This window comes from Carassius auratus, chromosome 3 (genome assembly GCF_003368295.1).
Source record: "Carassius auratus strain Wakin chromosome 3, ASM336829v1, whole genome shotgun sequence".
NCBI lineage: Eukaryota > Metazoa > Chordata > Actinopteri > Cypriniformes > Cyprinidae > Carassius > Carassius auratus.
This window is the reverse complement of record NC_039245.1, coordinates 22,654,336-22,668,679: the sequence shown is the minus strand read 5'-3', so window position 1 is coordinate 22,668,679 and position 14,344 is coordinate 22,654,336. Positions and strand designations below refer to the sequence as shown.

At 38.2% G+C, this 14,344-nt stretch overlaps 1 protein-coding gene across 5 annotated transcripts in view; it reads left to right on the top strand.

Moving 5' to 3' along the window:
• Positions 1-14,344, top strand: part of LOC113051311 (brain-specific angiogenesis inhibitor 1-associated protein 2-like) — a 69,645-nt gene that overhangs the window by 3,349 nt on the left and 51,952 nt on the right. For all 5 annotated transcript variants that reach the window (XM_026214959.1, XM_026214929.1, XM_026214944.1 and 2 more), the window contains exon 2: positions 13,664-13,739. In XM_026214959.1, the coding sequence (XP_026070744.1) occupies positions 13,664-13,739 (76 nt within the window). The remainder of the gene's footprint in view (positions 1-13,663; positions 13,740-14,344) is intronic.

The window sequence follows — 14,344 nt, the reverse complement described above, 5'->3', positions numbered from 1 at the left end:
AAGATTTGTTCAAATTATATAATTGCGTATTGCTTAATGCTGAAAGCAAACAAGAAAGTATTATAATGTTTGCCTTTCTATTACTAATAGGCCTAATATAAAATATATTGTTATAATACTTTGTATACATTAATTCCTTTAACCGTTCTATCTGATTATTAGACAGACTTCTATCCATATTTGACAGTTAACGACGACGAACAAGAGTGTGAGCACTATGCGCACTCAGGTGCTGCCGCTCTCAATTCTGTCAAAATAAAAGTCAGGTGCACCAACAAAATAAAACCGCCTCGAACACATCAACCAAGCAGAAAAACTTATCTACCGATATAAAAAAATTCCAAATATCGGCCGATATATCGGTCGACCGCTACTTTGAATGTATAGTTATTTATTAGAATCTCCTCCAGTGGTGATGATCCGGTTGTAGGGAGAGACATGTGATGCAGTAGGACATGTTTCATCTTGTCTACAGGTGAAACAATACCATAGGAGTGTCTCTACCACCTCTCCCAAATAGTCAACTTAGAGTGAAGTAAACATGGTTACCATGTTCACAATCCCAGGGGAAACGTATAGGTGTGTCTTTTGTTGTTGTTGTTGTTTTTCCTACATGCCATGACTGATATTGGAGAATGGAAATAACAAGCAACGGTTTCGGTTACAATATGCATATTACGTTCCCGTTTGATAAAGCGTCATACCCAACAGGTGTGACATTTCACTTGTTCAGGGACTCATTCACCAGGAGCAAACTATTATTATTTCTTCTTCCTTTTTTTTTTTTTTTTTCCAGAGGAAGTCAGAGAAAATATTTTTCATGTAGAAATCTGGACAGGTGGTTTCTTAGCAACAACATGCTACAGAATGTTTGTGAGATTCACAGACCGCAGATAGAAGCAGATATTGAGGGCATGTATTTGGTTATATTCATCATTAACACAAAGTTCATGTTCATGTAATGGGGCTAATGATCTAATAGATTAGCCATTTTAGATCAGTTTTTCTTTTTTTCTAATTCTTAGAGGGATAGTTCACCTAAAAAGAAAATCCTATCCTATCACCCTCGTGTCATTTAAAACCAATTTAATGTTCTTCTGTCTTTAGAACACAAAATGAGAAGTTAAGCAGCTTTTTAAACTGCTTTAAAGCTAAAAAAAAGCACCAGAAATGTATTATAAAAGTAGTCCATATAACCCATTAGCTATATTGCAAGCCTTCTGAAGCTTTCAAAAGCTTTTTTTGAGGAACACCAATTTAATTCCAATACGTTGTGACTAGACCTTAAAAAAAGTTATAATGCATTTCCCATTCATTACCCTTCAAACTATGCTGTTTTTTCCCCTTGTGAAGCAGAATATGGTCTGATTGTTTTGGCTATGTTGTTGTGCCTTTTTTAGGATTTTTGGAGTTTAACAGATGGTCACTATGTGTGTATGGGGAAAAAAGAGTTGCTTAGAGATTCTTAAAAATTATCTTTGTGTTCCATTTAATAAAAGAACATCTTTTGAGTTTGAAACAACATAAGGGCGAGTAAATAATGATGACGAATTACATTTATTTGCGATTCCTATGAAATTCTCACAGCCCTTTTGAAACAATCAATACGTTTACAGTCATTTCTCTGACACCAAGTTAATGGATCTCTTGACCTTACAATCCCTTGTGATATATTTAATAAGTGTAAAACAACTTTGAGCAGTTGCCTTTGTGATCTCGACAAAGATGTAGCTTTTGCTGCAATGTCAGAAGTCCCTAGGCCTCAAGAGATTACTTTTATCATAGGTTTCCCGACAGTCATTTGAAAGGGAATGGGTTTTATAAGAGATGGATTCACTCCGCACACCCACTCTCCTCTCGGTCCGGGGGTGGATGGCTGTGAGCCGTTGCCACATCTTATTGTCTGAGCTCTCTCTTCAAAGAGCTCTCTATCTCTAATACTCAGAGCTTGCAAGTAATGTTGCCGAGTGTTCACAAAATACACACCTTTTTTACCATTAGCAACAACGCACTTTGGATTTATTGCATAATGATTCAACACATTAAACCTGATGATGCTAAGACGAATGCTTCATGCATATGGAACGTGGGATAGCTTGGTTTAGCATATTTATTAATTGAGTGTTTTTCAATTGCCACTTTGGACTTTAGTATAGTTTTTGTCAGTTAACAGGGTATATACAGTATCTCCATCACTGATGAATTCTGTCACTTTTGCCATTTTTTCCCACCTGAACTGTCAAGAACGAATGTCATTTCCACCACTTCTCACCTCACTTTTTGGAATAAAATGGCAGTATTGAAATCCAGGATCCGGAAGAAGGGACAATAAAATATGTAAATTAATCAAAAGTTTGATTATATATTCTTTAAATAAAGGATGCATTAAATTGACCAAAAGTGACATTAAAGACAAAGGCAGTTTTTTTTTTTTCCTATTCATCAGAAAATCCTGAAAAATAAAAATGAATTGCGGTTTACACAGAAATCTTAAGCAGCACAACTGATTTCTACATTGATAATAAAAGGAAAGTTCAACACCGGATTAAATTACACTAAATTTAAAACCGTTTTATTGGTTTTACTTTAGTTTTGGTCAAATAAATGCAGCCCTGGTAAGAGACTGTTCATAGGGACCAAATAGATAAATCTTTCTAACCCTAAACATTTGAATAGTAGTGTAAGTAAATTTCAAAAGTAGAAGTGATTGAGACATGGCAAGGTTTCATGTTACCTTCATTTACCAAAAAAAAAAAAAAAAAACTGTAATCTGTTAGTTTAAATAAAATCAACCCCCAGGTGATAGGTTCCCATAGTTGAAGAAAGTCCCAAGTAAGTAGAAAGTTATATAAAAATGAAAAAGGGAATGAGATCTCGAGACTGGCCTTTGAAAGAACAGATGAATGTGGGAGCAAGAATTGGGAGGAGGAGTGTAGGTGAGAAAGAGAGCTTCCCGGTCCTTGTGGAAATGGTCTGTAATTGCTGTGTGGATATGTGGGCCTGTAATTATTTAGGAGGAGGTGTGGGCGGCAGGTCATAGAGTCGGGGGAAAGGAACCTCCTCTGCTTTTGATTCTAGCAGTAATTTACCAGCGGTTGCTTACATGCACATAGACATACAGAATGGGATTAGCACAGAGTAATGCTGCATTTATTTCTAACCTTTTTACTGCTTGACCGTAATGGAGCTAATGGCCTTGAACTTTTTCCTATAGGAACACGTTTTCATTATGTCTGGGTCACAGGGGTCAATCCAGCTGTGACAAATAGGGCACACTGAATTAGATCTCTCTGAAGAGGTCAACTTTAACCTCGGGAACTCAAGGAGGACTCTCTTGTGAACAGTCTGCTCTTGTGTTCTGCAGATGAAAGTGAAGGATGTCTTCCTGTTTCTGAAGGAGGAGGATGCTGTTAGTCACTTATAGTGTGAAGTGTGTGAACAAACTCGGGCTGAGCAATTATACCTCAATGTTCACCTTTTTGATATTTTTGGAGATATATATTATATATAATATATAGATATATATCTTATACATGTGCAAATCTCGATGTACATTGCCATTTAAAGGTTTAGGGTCTGTGAAGTTTACGTCTCTCTTGCTCACAAACGCTGCATTTGTTTGATCAAAAATACAGGAGTATTGTGAAAACTATTACAATTTAAAATAATTGTTTTCTGTTTTAATATTTGTAAATAGAATGTATTCCTGTGGTGGAAAATATTATCATTCAGAAATCATCCTAATATGATGATTTGCCAGTAAAGAAACATTTCTTTTTATATTCAGTTTTTTTTCTTGATTAATAGAAATACTTTTCCAAAAGAACTGCATTTATTTAAAATAATATTGCTTTGTGATATCAAGAATGGTTTTTTATTTATTTATTTATTTTTTACTTTTGGTCATTTTTATGTGTCCTGTGTGAAAATTATACAAAATACTAAAGTCTTACTGACCCCAGACTTTTAAACTGTAGTGTATTTGCTTTTAAATAGGTTTAGAAGGGTGTTTTTCCAAATCTTATAGAAACCATATATGGTGGGGGTTTGAAATGTGATTTGAATCAGATTTGTACGTCTCAGTCTGGAAGCTCTGACTGCTCAAATCGGATTTCAAATTGTATTTTGCATCACTCTTAACGGACACTTAAAGGTCCCATGACATGAAAATTGTATGAGTTTTTTTTAACATTAATATGAGTTTCAACAGCCTGTATATGGTCCCCCAGTGGCTAGGAATTTCAATAGGTGTAAACCAAGCTCTGGGTGTCTTGCTCTGCCTTTGAGAAAAATCTGTCAATCACACATCGCGAGTATATCTGCACATTTGCCCAAACTGCCGTTATAATGAATGACGCTGTTATGCTGCACAATGAAGCTCTTACTGTATTCATGTCGATTATTGTGTTTGCTGTTAGTTGTGGTGAAAGCATTTTGTGAGAAAAAAATGTTGCAATGACGAGAACACTACATTCACGCGATAAACAGACTCTGCTACTCAATGCTCATCACTGCAGTGATTCATGTGATGGGAAAAGATCTAAAAAATTATGCTGTAATCAACACTTCCATGATTCAATAATATCGACAGCTGTGATAGTAAAAAAACAACAAAAAAAACATAGTAAAAGTATTTGAGAAGTGTTCCACAAGTAATACGCATTTCGAATGCAAAGGTGTCAGCCAATCACAACAGTTATCGTTTACTTTGAGTCTCACAGCAGACACGCCCCTTCAAACAGAGCATTCAAGCCATAGGACTAATATCAGGATATAAAAATGCCTTTTATTTAAAAATTTTAAATGTAAAATTCATATTAACAATAGAAGTACACCTCAGGAAACATTTTAAAAAAGCTTTTAAAAAAAGAAAATAATCCACGTCATGGGACCTTTAACGATAATGTCAAAAACAGTTATATTACGCAGCACCTGAAAATAGTCCCCAGCAACTCCATTTCTGCAATTACACAAACTATTTTCAGGTGCTGTGTAAAATCAAAGTTCCTTGATTATCACAACAGAATGAACGCATAGATCCTAGTGGTACTGGCCCAGAAAATCACAATCACTCTTCATTTCCCGCCGGTATTTGTACACAATGTAATTGCAGAAGAGTCGAGTTTTAAATAGGAAAAATACCGAAACTCTTTGGTCATTTTTGAGCGAGATGCTAACGGTCTAATCCAATTCAATGATCTATGCTAAGCTAAGCTAACAGTGCTAAAGCCAGACCCGGAGATCGGCTGAATGGATTCAGAAACGGTGAACTCTTCTGTTTAAATCTAGGACAGTTGGAAAATGAGCCTATTTTCAATAAAAGTGCAGTCTTCCTTTAATGATCAGGAGACACTTAGTCCACTCCTAATTAAGTTCTCAAATTTAAATCGATTAGCGTGTAGAGGAAGACACATTTGCAGATGTTCCCATGGAAACCGTCAGTGAGCTGCAGGAATATGAAGTGTTGTCACAGGGTTCAGGAGGTTATGTGTTGAAAGCGCTGTCTAACAGCATCACCCACGTTCTGAAGCAAAGACCAATGTGTCCAGCTAGAGATGCCACTGTCTCTCTCAGACCAGCTTCATTTAATTGGGCTAATTGAATCTAGATACACCGTTATTGCAACCAATGGCACAGTATCGATCGTCTGAGCTTTTTGTTGTAGACTGCCTCAACAGGCTTTCATTCTCTTCTTTTTGCAAAATTACACAAGCAATAGCTCTGTGACCGTGGAGCAAGAGAAAACATGATGCCTTGACCTAAACTCAGAACCACTCACATACTGGTCTGAAATGCCACCAACAAACAGTGAAAAGTCTCAGTGGACTACGTGTAAATGGGTATTGGGCTAAATGTCATTGCTATTGAAGCACTGCTGGACCAGTGAAATTAGGGGACGGAAACTAATCGTTCAGTGTTAATGGTAAAAACTACACATTCAGAATTAGTCAAGCTGTTCTTTACATCCTTAAACTGCTTTTAATTTCGAATTTTCTTTCCTTATCCCTTATTCCTTACAAGAAAAAATATTTTATTTTTATTCCAGTTGCTCAGATAGTCGAATGTTTGTTATACACTGAATATAATGCAGAATGTAAGTTTCTTATCGTCTCATGTGTCTGAACACTGGCCTTGGCTTGACTCCAGCAGCTCTGTAGTGTGGTCAGCCCAGTGGTGCTTCTCATGAAGTGCATTCGGGAAATTCCTTCAGATAATCAGGGTGTCTTTAAGGATCCTTCTGCTATTTAGTGGTTTAGCATGATAGTGTGTTTTTTTTTTTTTCTGTGGTTGTTCTTTAACTGATGAGTGATTAATGCTTTGCCTGCACTCTCGAATGGAAATATGTCATCCGAAGAAAGAAAACTGCACTGATTTTTGTTGTGTTATTAACAATTTAACATATTGGTGGGCCTGTGTTTGTTTTTTAGAATGTTTTTTGGAATGTCTGTTTGGTCACCACATGATTTCCGATATAAAAACTTGTTTGAAGTAAAACCAGCTGGGAACTATATTGGCCGGCTTATGTTTAGCAGGATTTGTGGTTGTTGATCCTGAATTAGGGATCCAAACAGAGACTAGATCTGTATTGCATATTGAAAATAAGCCTGCCCAGAAACAGAGAGGGTAACAGATGATCCTGCTCTTTTTGGCCCCTTGATGTGATTAAGACAGGGGTCTTAAATATCTCACGTGATTTATCGCGCAGCCACGATTCTGAACCTTTTATTTAGTGTCAATCATATATTAAGCCCCACACACAAAAAAAAAACAGAAACACATTGCTGGTATTTAAAAAGTAGCATACCAGCCATTTTTGTTGTTAGAGAAATTATCCTTAACGTAAAACACATTTTTATTAAGCTTACTATTTTAAACTGCACAGATGGAAGATAGGAACAGTTCCTATGTGATCAGCCCCTTAGTGAACCCAAACTCTTCTTACTGTAAATCTGTTTTCAGTTACTTTTTGATACCAAAACTAGTTTTGCTTCAAACTAGTTAGATTTATGTTAGGGGTAATCATGTATGATCAATTGGCCTTAACCATAAAATACAGCTAGACCACATGATCAGGGCCCCAAGAAGAAGTAACTCACATCTGTAATAATATCTTGTCTCTCCTCCTGGCCCTGTTTCCTCTCAAACGCTTCTCGGAGTGTGCTTAGGGAACATTTTTCCTTAGCCTTTTATTGCTAATACTTTATTTCTTTTATTTCTAGCTTGTCAGTGCTAATGCCAGGTATTAAAATCAACATTGGGTTCCCCACAGTACCATAAATGCTGGGTGGCATGAGCAATGGTTGCCTTGGTTGGGAATCAAAAGGTTTGTAGGTTTGAATCTGGAGGTAGTGCATGATATGGCTTTGTTTGGAAATAAATGAATGCGTTGGGTGCAGCTTCATATTTCTGTTTTTTTTTCCACTTCTTGATGATGACAGGAAGGGCCAAGGATTCACATACAATCCACTGATGAAATGGCAATTATCATATGAGCCAAAAAGTGGTTACTCATAAATTGCTTATAAAGGCATCATTGCTATTTTTTGATTGTATACCAATCAAAATTTAAATGGAATACCAATTTCCTTATGGCGTATTTAATTGACACACAAGATAAAAGGCTCAAAGGCAGTTCAAACAGCCAACTGTTGTAGATATTTTGACTCAACCTAAACCTAAATAAAACGACCTATAGGCTCACTAGAAGAACATGAATATGGGAAAGATGAAAGTTAATGTCGCAACGTTTTATTTTTTCACAGTAGTAGTTGCACCGCTAGCATTGTGGGGAAATAAAATATCTGTATTTTACTTGCTTGGCTGAATTTTGACACCTCATACACCTCAAAGCTCAATACCAACTTTAACTGTATACATTTGCAATATTAACCATATTTTGTTCCACTGTTTTTGCTGTCGCTTTCTTGTCTTGTCACTAAAGTAAAGGTGTTTCACACGTCCCCCGTACAGAGAGTCAGGAAATAGCCAAGCTCTCAGACAAAGTGTATGCTGTCCTCATATTCCAATTAGCTCTTGCAATTAGGCTGGCAGATGTAGCACACGAGGACTGGGATGATAAAATTAGCCACACTGACAGAATTTAGAAAAGAAACCACCCAAGCCCCGCCCACTCCATCTGACCTCACTTGTGATTCATGAGTTCAAGGTGCTAGCATTACACCAAACTAATTACACCTAGCTTACGTGACACTAGCATTAGCAGAAGATGCAAATTGCTTAGTTTTTCAGTGATGAATGGTGTTTGAGAGTTACACCGTCTAATTTTTGTAAGCAGTGGACTGCTGACTACAGCTCTGCTGCTGTGAGCTGTCTTGCAGTCTGCTGCTTACATAGACAGATGTCCTCATAGACCGCATTTTACCTGAAATGACAAATTAGAAGTGGCTGATGTGGAACTCGGTACATTGACAAAAATAAGTGTTCCTAAAAGCACACCAGAAGCACAGTATTGATTAGATTATTGTTTGACGTTAATGTATGGCTAAACTAATGTACTCCAATACACATATAAATACATTGCACACACATTTTAGATAAATTAGATCACTTTAAATTGTAACTTTACATGTATTCTGAGCAATGCTGCAGGGCATGCACAAGCTAAGTTGTTTACATGAATGCTTTTCAGTTTTATTCAGCCGTCTAAACAGATTATTTGGGTTAATGTAGCATCCTGGGATTGCCTTCCCTGCGAAAGATGCATGCAATGCTTCCAGCTTCATTGAAGCCAGTTTTGCGACATGCCTTAAAATGCCGTCCAGATGCCTTAAAATGTCACCTGGATAGGCCGCTCACTAGGTTTTGGAGCCCACTTCATTACTGTTCTATCATTCCTACATTAGCATCGCCCAGTTTTGCTCTTGATTGCTGGAGTGCCATGTCCTGGTCTCGCCTAACCGTTATGTAAACCACCCACATGTAGCACCAGGCTCTTCACATCTCTACCTCTCCTCATTGTACCTTATCTTTCTCTTCCTCTTTTTTTATTTTTTTTATTTTTTTTTGCCCTCACGTGTTATGAGGATGCTGTTGATGAGATCTTTTTAATGAGTTGCTGACATGGGATTATAAAGAAGTCACCAAGGGAATAGGGATGGAGAGGGAAAGAGTCAGAGTGTAGGTAAAGAAAGATTTTTTTTCAAATCCCTTGGAAATGGAGAGCGGTCTTTCATCCTTTAGAGAAGAGAACTGTACTCCGTGTCAATGTGAGCTCTCCACATATCATCTCATTTCATACCTTGTCTTGTTGTGCCAAAGCCTGCAAACTGACATAAGACACATGAAGCCCAAACAAAATCCTTGCTAATATTTTGATTGTCTTTTTTCTTCACTCGCTGTGTCTCTGTCTCTTTCTTCTTTCCATCTAATGGAGCTCCTGGGGTGACTGATTTTGCTGAGGCACTGCTGCCCACCTTATTCTCCGTCAGGTGCAGACCCACTTTTAGAGCTGCCCAGAGAGTGTGGCAGGAGCGAGAAGGTGACCTGTGACGTCAAGTCAATGAAGCCTGGGGAACAGGTCTTCTTGTCGCTCTAAGAGAGATTCCCTAACTCGTATTTCTCTCAGAGTTTATTGTGGAAGACATTGACAATTTTGAAGGATTGATAGGTGAATTTTGAGTCCTCAAGTAGTTTGATAGCTATTAATACCTGACCCAAATTTGCTAGATAAAGTCAGCCCAAATATGCCTTTCAGTCCAAGCAACTGAGAGCGTTTTGACCTGGTATTTCTCCGTCTGTTGACATGTTCCAGTCTGTATTTGGCTCATCTATGTATCTTGACTGATTGAAAAGCATCTACCCTGCCTAAAATGCTCAAAAATGCTTCATCCTGGGTTGCACTATGTCTTAATCAAATTGGGACAAAGTTAGCTACAGCTTATGTGGTAACTACTCTGTTGGGTGCCACTTGGTTCCTAATACTTAAATCACCAAATGCTAATGGTTCCATTAAAGGTGCACTAAGCAAATTTTGCCAAACACTGTTGATATTTGGAAGAACCAAAAACAAACACGCTCATGTCCCATAATTTTGGTATCGTGACAACACTAGTGCAAAGTCAACCTGAAATGAAAAGATAAGTGTAGGAGTCTCATTTCCGCTCCACACAGTTCGCAAGAGAGGGGGTGGGGTTTTGCATTTCGTTTGACCTTTTGAATGCAGACACGATGGGTAGATCGCTTTTAAAGGGGGGGTGAAATGCTATTTCATGCATATGGAGTTTTTTTTACACTGTTAAAGAGTTGGATTCCCATGCTAAACATGGACAAAGTTTCAAAAATTAAGTTGTACGTTTGAAGAAGTATTTTTGTTCCAAAAATACTCCAAAAAGTATGGGTCTGTGTGAAGTTAGATGGAGCGGAATTTCTGCCGGAAGAGCACGCGCTCCCGTATAGCAGAGCAGAGACGAGACATTCACTGACCAGGGCGAGAGCGAAATTTCACAAAAGAAGTGTGTTTTTGGTTGCCAGGGCAAGACAACCCTGCACAGATTACCACAAAAAAAACAGCATTAAGGGACCAGTGGATGGAGTTTATTTTTACAGAGCATCAACAGAGGTGTGCAAGTGTTTGTGTTTGTTCCCTGCATTTCGAAGATGCTTGTTTTACAAACAAGGCACAGTTTGACGCCGGATTTGCACATCGTTTATTTCTTAAGGATAATGCAATCCCAACGAAAAAGGGTCACAATCGTGTGTTGGAACCTCAGGGGGTGAGTAAAACTGCTTCAAATATCTCTGTGTTGTTAATTTAGCAATCGGCGCGTAAGCACATCAAGTAAACAACATGCGATGTTGTCATCAAACTGCACTTTCCACATGTACAGCTTAAAAAAAATAAAATAAAATAAAAAGACGGCATTAAGTGGAACTTAGTCATTTTCCAAAACCGCTAAGCAAATATATAGTTTCAATACATACCACATAGAGACGTTGTTGCTGATGCTGCTCTTGTTAAATTTCAGCCTCTGGATCTGATTCTGGATCATAAATAAACGGCTGAATCTGACTGTTAGCCATGGTTTGTTTTGGATGTTTTTTCCTCACGGTAAAGTCACAGCTTCCAAACGCTCTCAACGCAAAAGCCTACTCGCGCCCGTGATTCTTTAGCTCCGCCCACACGTCACGCCTCCAGGCGCTCGTGTTTTTCCGGGAAAAATCGGTACAGACTATCTTTCTCTTATAAATATAATAAAACTAAAGACTTTTTGGAGTTATGAAGGATGCAGTACTACTCTATAGGTACTCTAGATTAACAGGATATTGAGTGAAAACAAGCATTTCACCCCCCCCCCCCCCCCCCTTTAACATTACACTGAGAACTGGTCACAATGCATCCTTGACTATCTCTGGAGCAGGATACACTGATCGGATAACATTCTAATCAGAAGTGCGTTTACACTTGTCTTTTCAATGTGTATGTGGACAACATCCAGATACACATAGGTAGGTTGCATGTTAATGCCAAGTGTAAACACAGCCTGAACTTAGTCCTGGAGGGCCGTGTCCTGCAGAGTTTAGCTCCAACCCTTATTAAACACAACTGAACCAGTTAATCAAGGTCTTACTAGGCAAACTAGGTGTGTTGAGACAAGTTGGAGCCAAATTTGGTGCCAGTAAAAGGGGTTGAGTTTGAGTGTTAGTAATGATTACTGTGAAAATTTTGATTTGGACTTTTTTTTTGAGTTGTTTATGGAGGGATCATGTGAGGTAGGCATGGGCCGGTATTGGATTTTGATTGTATTAAGCAAAAATATCACAGTATTTTTGTTATAGCTCTGAAACAAAAGCAGCGCTAAACTGAAACACTGCTACAGAGACTAGATGAAAAGAAAATACCATCTAATTATAAACTTTTTTTTTTGAAGTGTCAATTCAACCTCAGAAACTTGTTCATATAAACCCCCAAATCAGTATTTGGTATTTTCTTCCAATAGTTTGTGCATCATTAACAGTGAGTGATCGGCCTGCTACAGTATTTTTCTCTTTGTCTCCGTGTCCTGCAGAGTTTAGCTCCAACCCTAACAGGCATTTCCAGACTTCATATTTTCACATAAATAAAATTTTGGAAAATTATTGCATTGCGACGCAGTTTGTCAAACCGGTGATTGGCCCACTGTGAGGTGTTAACAGCAGCGGTATGGGATGTAGTAATTTATGGTGAATTTTGGAGGAAGAAAGCGGGGTGTTGCTGTCAGCTTCAGGCCTTTGTTAACCCTAAGGCCCTGGCAGACTATGGCTGCTCTAATTGGAGGAAGCCCTGAAGGTGAAGTGGATGGTACTCAGGGTGCTATGACAGATGCCCGCTCGAGTGAGCATCACTGAAGGATTACAGCATGGTGAGGTGATAAAGTGTTTATTTTGGTTGCACTAGGAACTGAGCTTCGAGACAATTTGCCCTTCCCTGCATAGATGCTCTCTCAGAAACACCAGACATCCCAGCCCTTCCTTAAAATGCACTGTATACAAGCAGTTTAACAAGCCCCCAAACTTCAGATCAAAATGTTCATTAACTCCTAACATATAATCACTTTCTATCTATTTTACTTCTTTGCATCCTCTTAAACACCGCATCAAAGCCCTGAGCAAAATGTCAAATCTCTTTGCTCACCCCTAGAATGAGTGTCTGCTTTCCTCCCACAAGAATAATCTCACACTGTTTAACACAACATGGAATGATGGGTGGTGTGAACAAGGGATGATGCTGTGGACAGTTTTTGCATGAGGGAAAATGGAAGCATCTTTGGTATGTTTGGATGCACAGCCCCTGCTGCCTCATATGTTATGTTTTGTGCTGGAAGTCCTTGGTCAACCAGCTTAACGATAAAGGCATGCACTAAACCACCATGGAAAGTCATGCATAATCTAGTCTTTTCAGCAGGTGGTAAATGCTATCAGTTGCCTTTTAATAAGCAGCCCCAGGTGCTATCTGCTGACGTTGTTTGTATATATAGATATACATTTTATATATTTTTTTTTGGTAAACTAAGCTAGATAATACTCTAATGTGTAGCTGATAGGATTTTCTAAATTAGCCAAGTAGTTAGTAACAAGCTGTGGATGGGACAAGTTCATTATTGAATTTAATTGTGAAGAAAGTATATGTGTGTTTATGTATGTGTGTGTGTGTGTAAAAACTGTCAAATTGCTCCCATATTACAAATTGCCTGCTTTGTTCTTTTTCTTTTTTGTGAGGACTCTATTAGTATAGATGAGACTATGCCCAATAATGGTTATTTAAATGTTTTTTTTCTAACCCTAGCCCTTATATTTATAATTTATTTATTTATTAAATCAGCATTTTAGAATGATTTCTGATGGATCATCAGATGAACGGTTATTTTAAACTGTATCAGTATTTTACAATATAAGTGTTTCTACTTTATTTTTGAGCACATATTCCAGCCTTGTTAACTTGGAGCATTTTAAAGTAATAGCATTTTATTTCACTTTTATTTAGACAAAATAGTATGGAATTTTAATACTAGCTTACTGGCCATAGGTGATAATCATAGGTTTATTGGCATTTGTTAGCCTTTAAAATGTGGTGTATCCTTAGTGTGAGGATTTATTTGGGCCTACAGATAACCCAATGCACATGTTGCAGTTCTGCCTTATAAACAAACCTTTCCCTCTCTTGCAGACCATCATGGAACAGTTCAATCCCTGTTTGCGGAATTTCATCGCCATGGGAAAGAACTACGAGAAGGCTCTCTCAAGTAAGTACCCTCACATCACATCTCCAGACGTCCCCCGTTTAATTCCTCATTCAGGCAGCTGTCCAAACCCTGCACGCCTTCCCATCCACCTTTAAGGCCAGTTCATTTGAGGATGATGACAATATTTGTCATCCTATCATTCAGATGGCCATACGGCCTTATCAACTCTCTCACAGCCCGAGACACCTCCTGAGCTCAGATGGGTCGAACACAAAAGCTCTGCTGATGAGGGCATTCACAGAGGAGATAATGTGCCCAGCCTCAACGATCATTTGATATTTAGCCATTAGACAGAGGAACAATCAGACAACTTTAAAGGCTTTGTGCGGTAGGTGGCTGATGAAAGCCACACAATTGCCCATTGATGTCTCCGTTCACATTAGCAAATGTAATCTTGCTCTGGCAGCCGAGGGCCAACAGTGGACGAAAAACATTTAGGGTGATTTGCAAGGATGCATCTTAAAGGAATATCTCTTTTCTTATACAATGTTCTGTCCGAATACTCAATTCTGATTGGCAGGTATACAATAAAACTGTACAGGTAGTTCCAAGTCAGTTTTATCAATTTTATTCATATTTCTGTATTAATGCGTTGCTTTCATTGA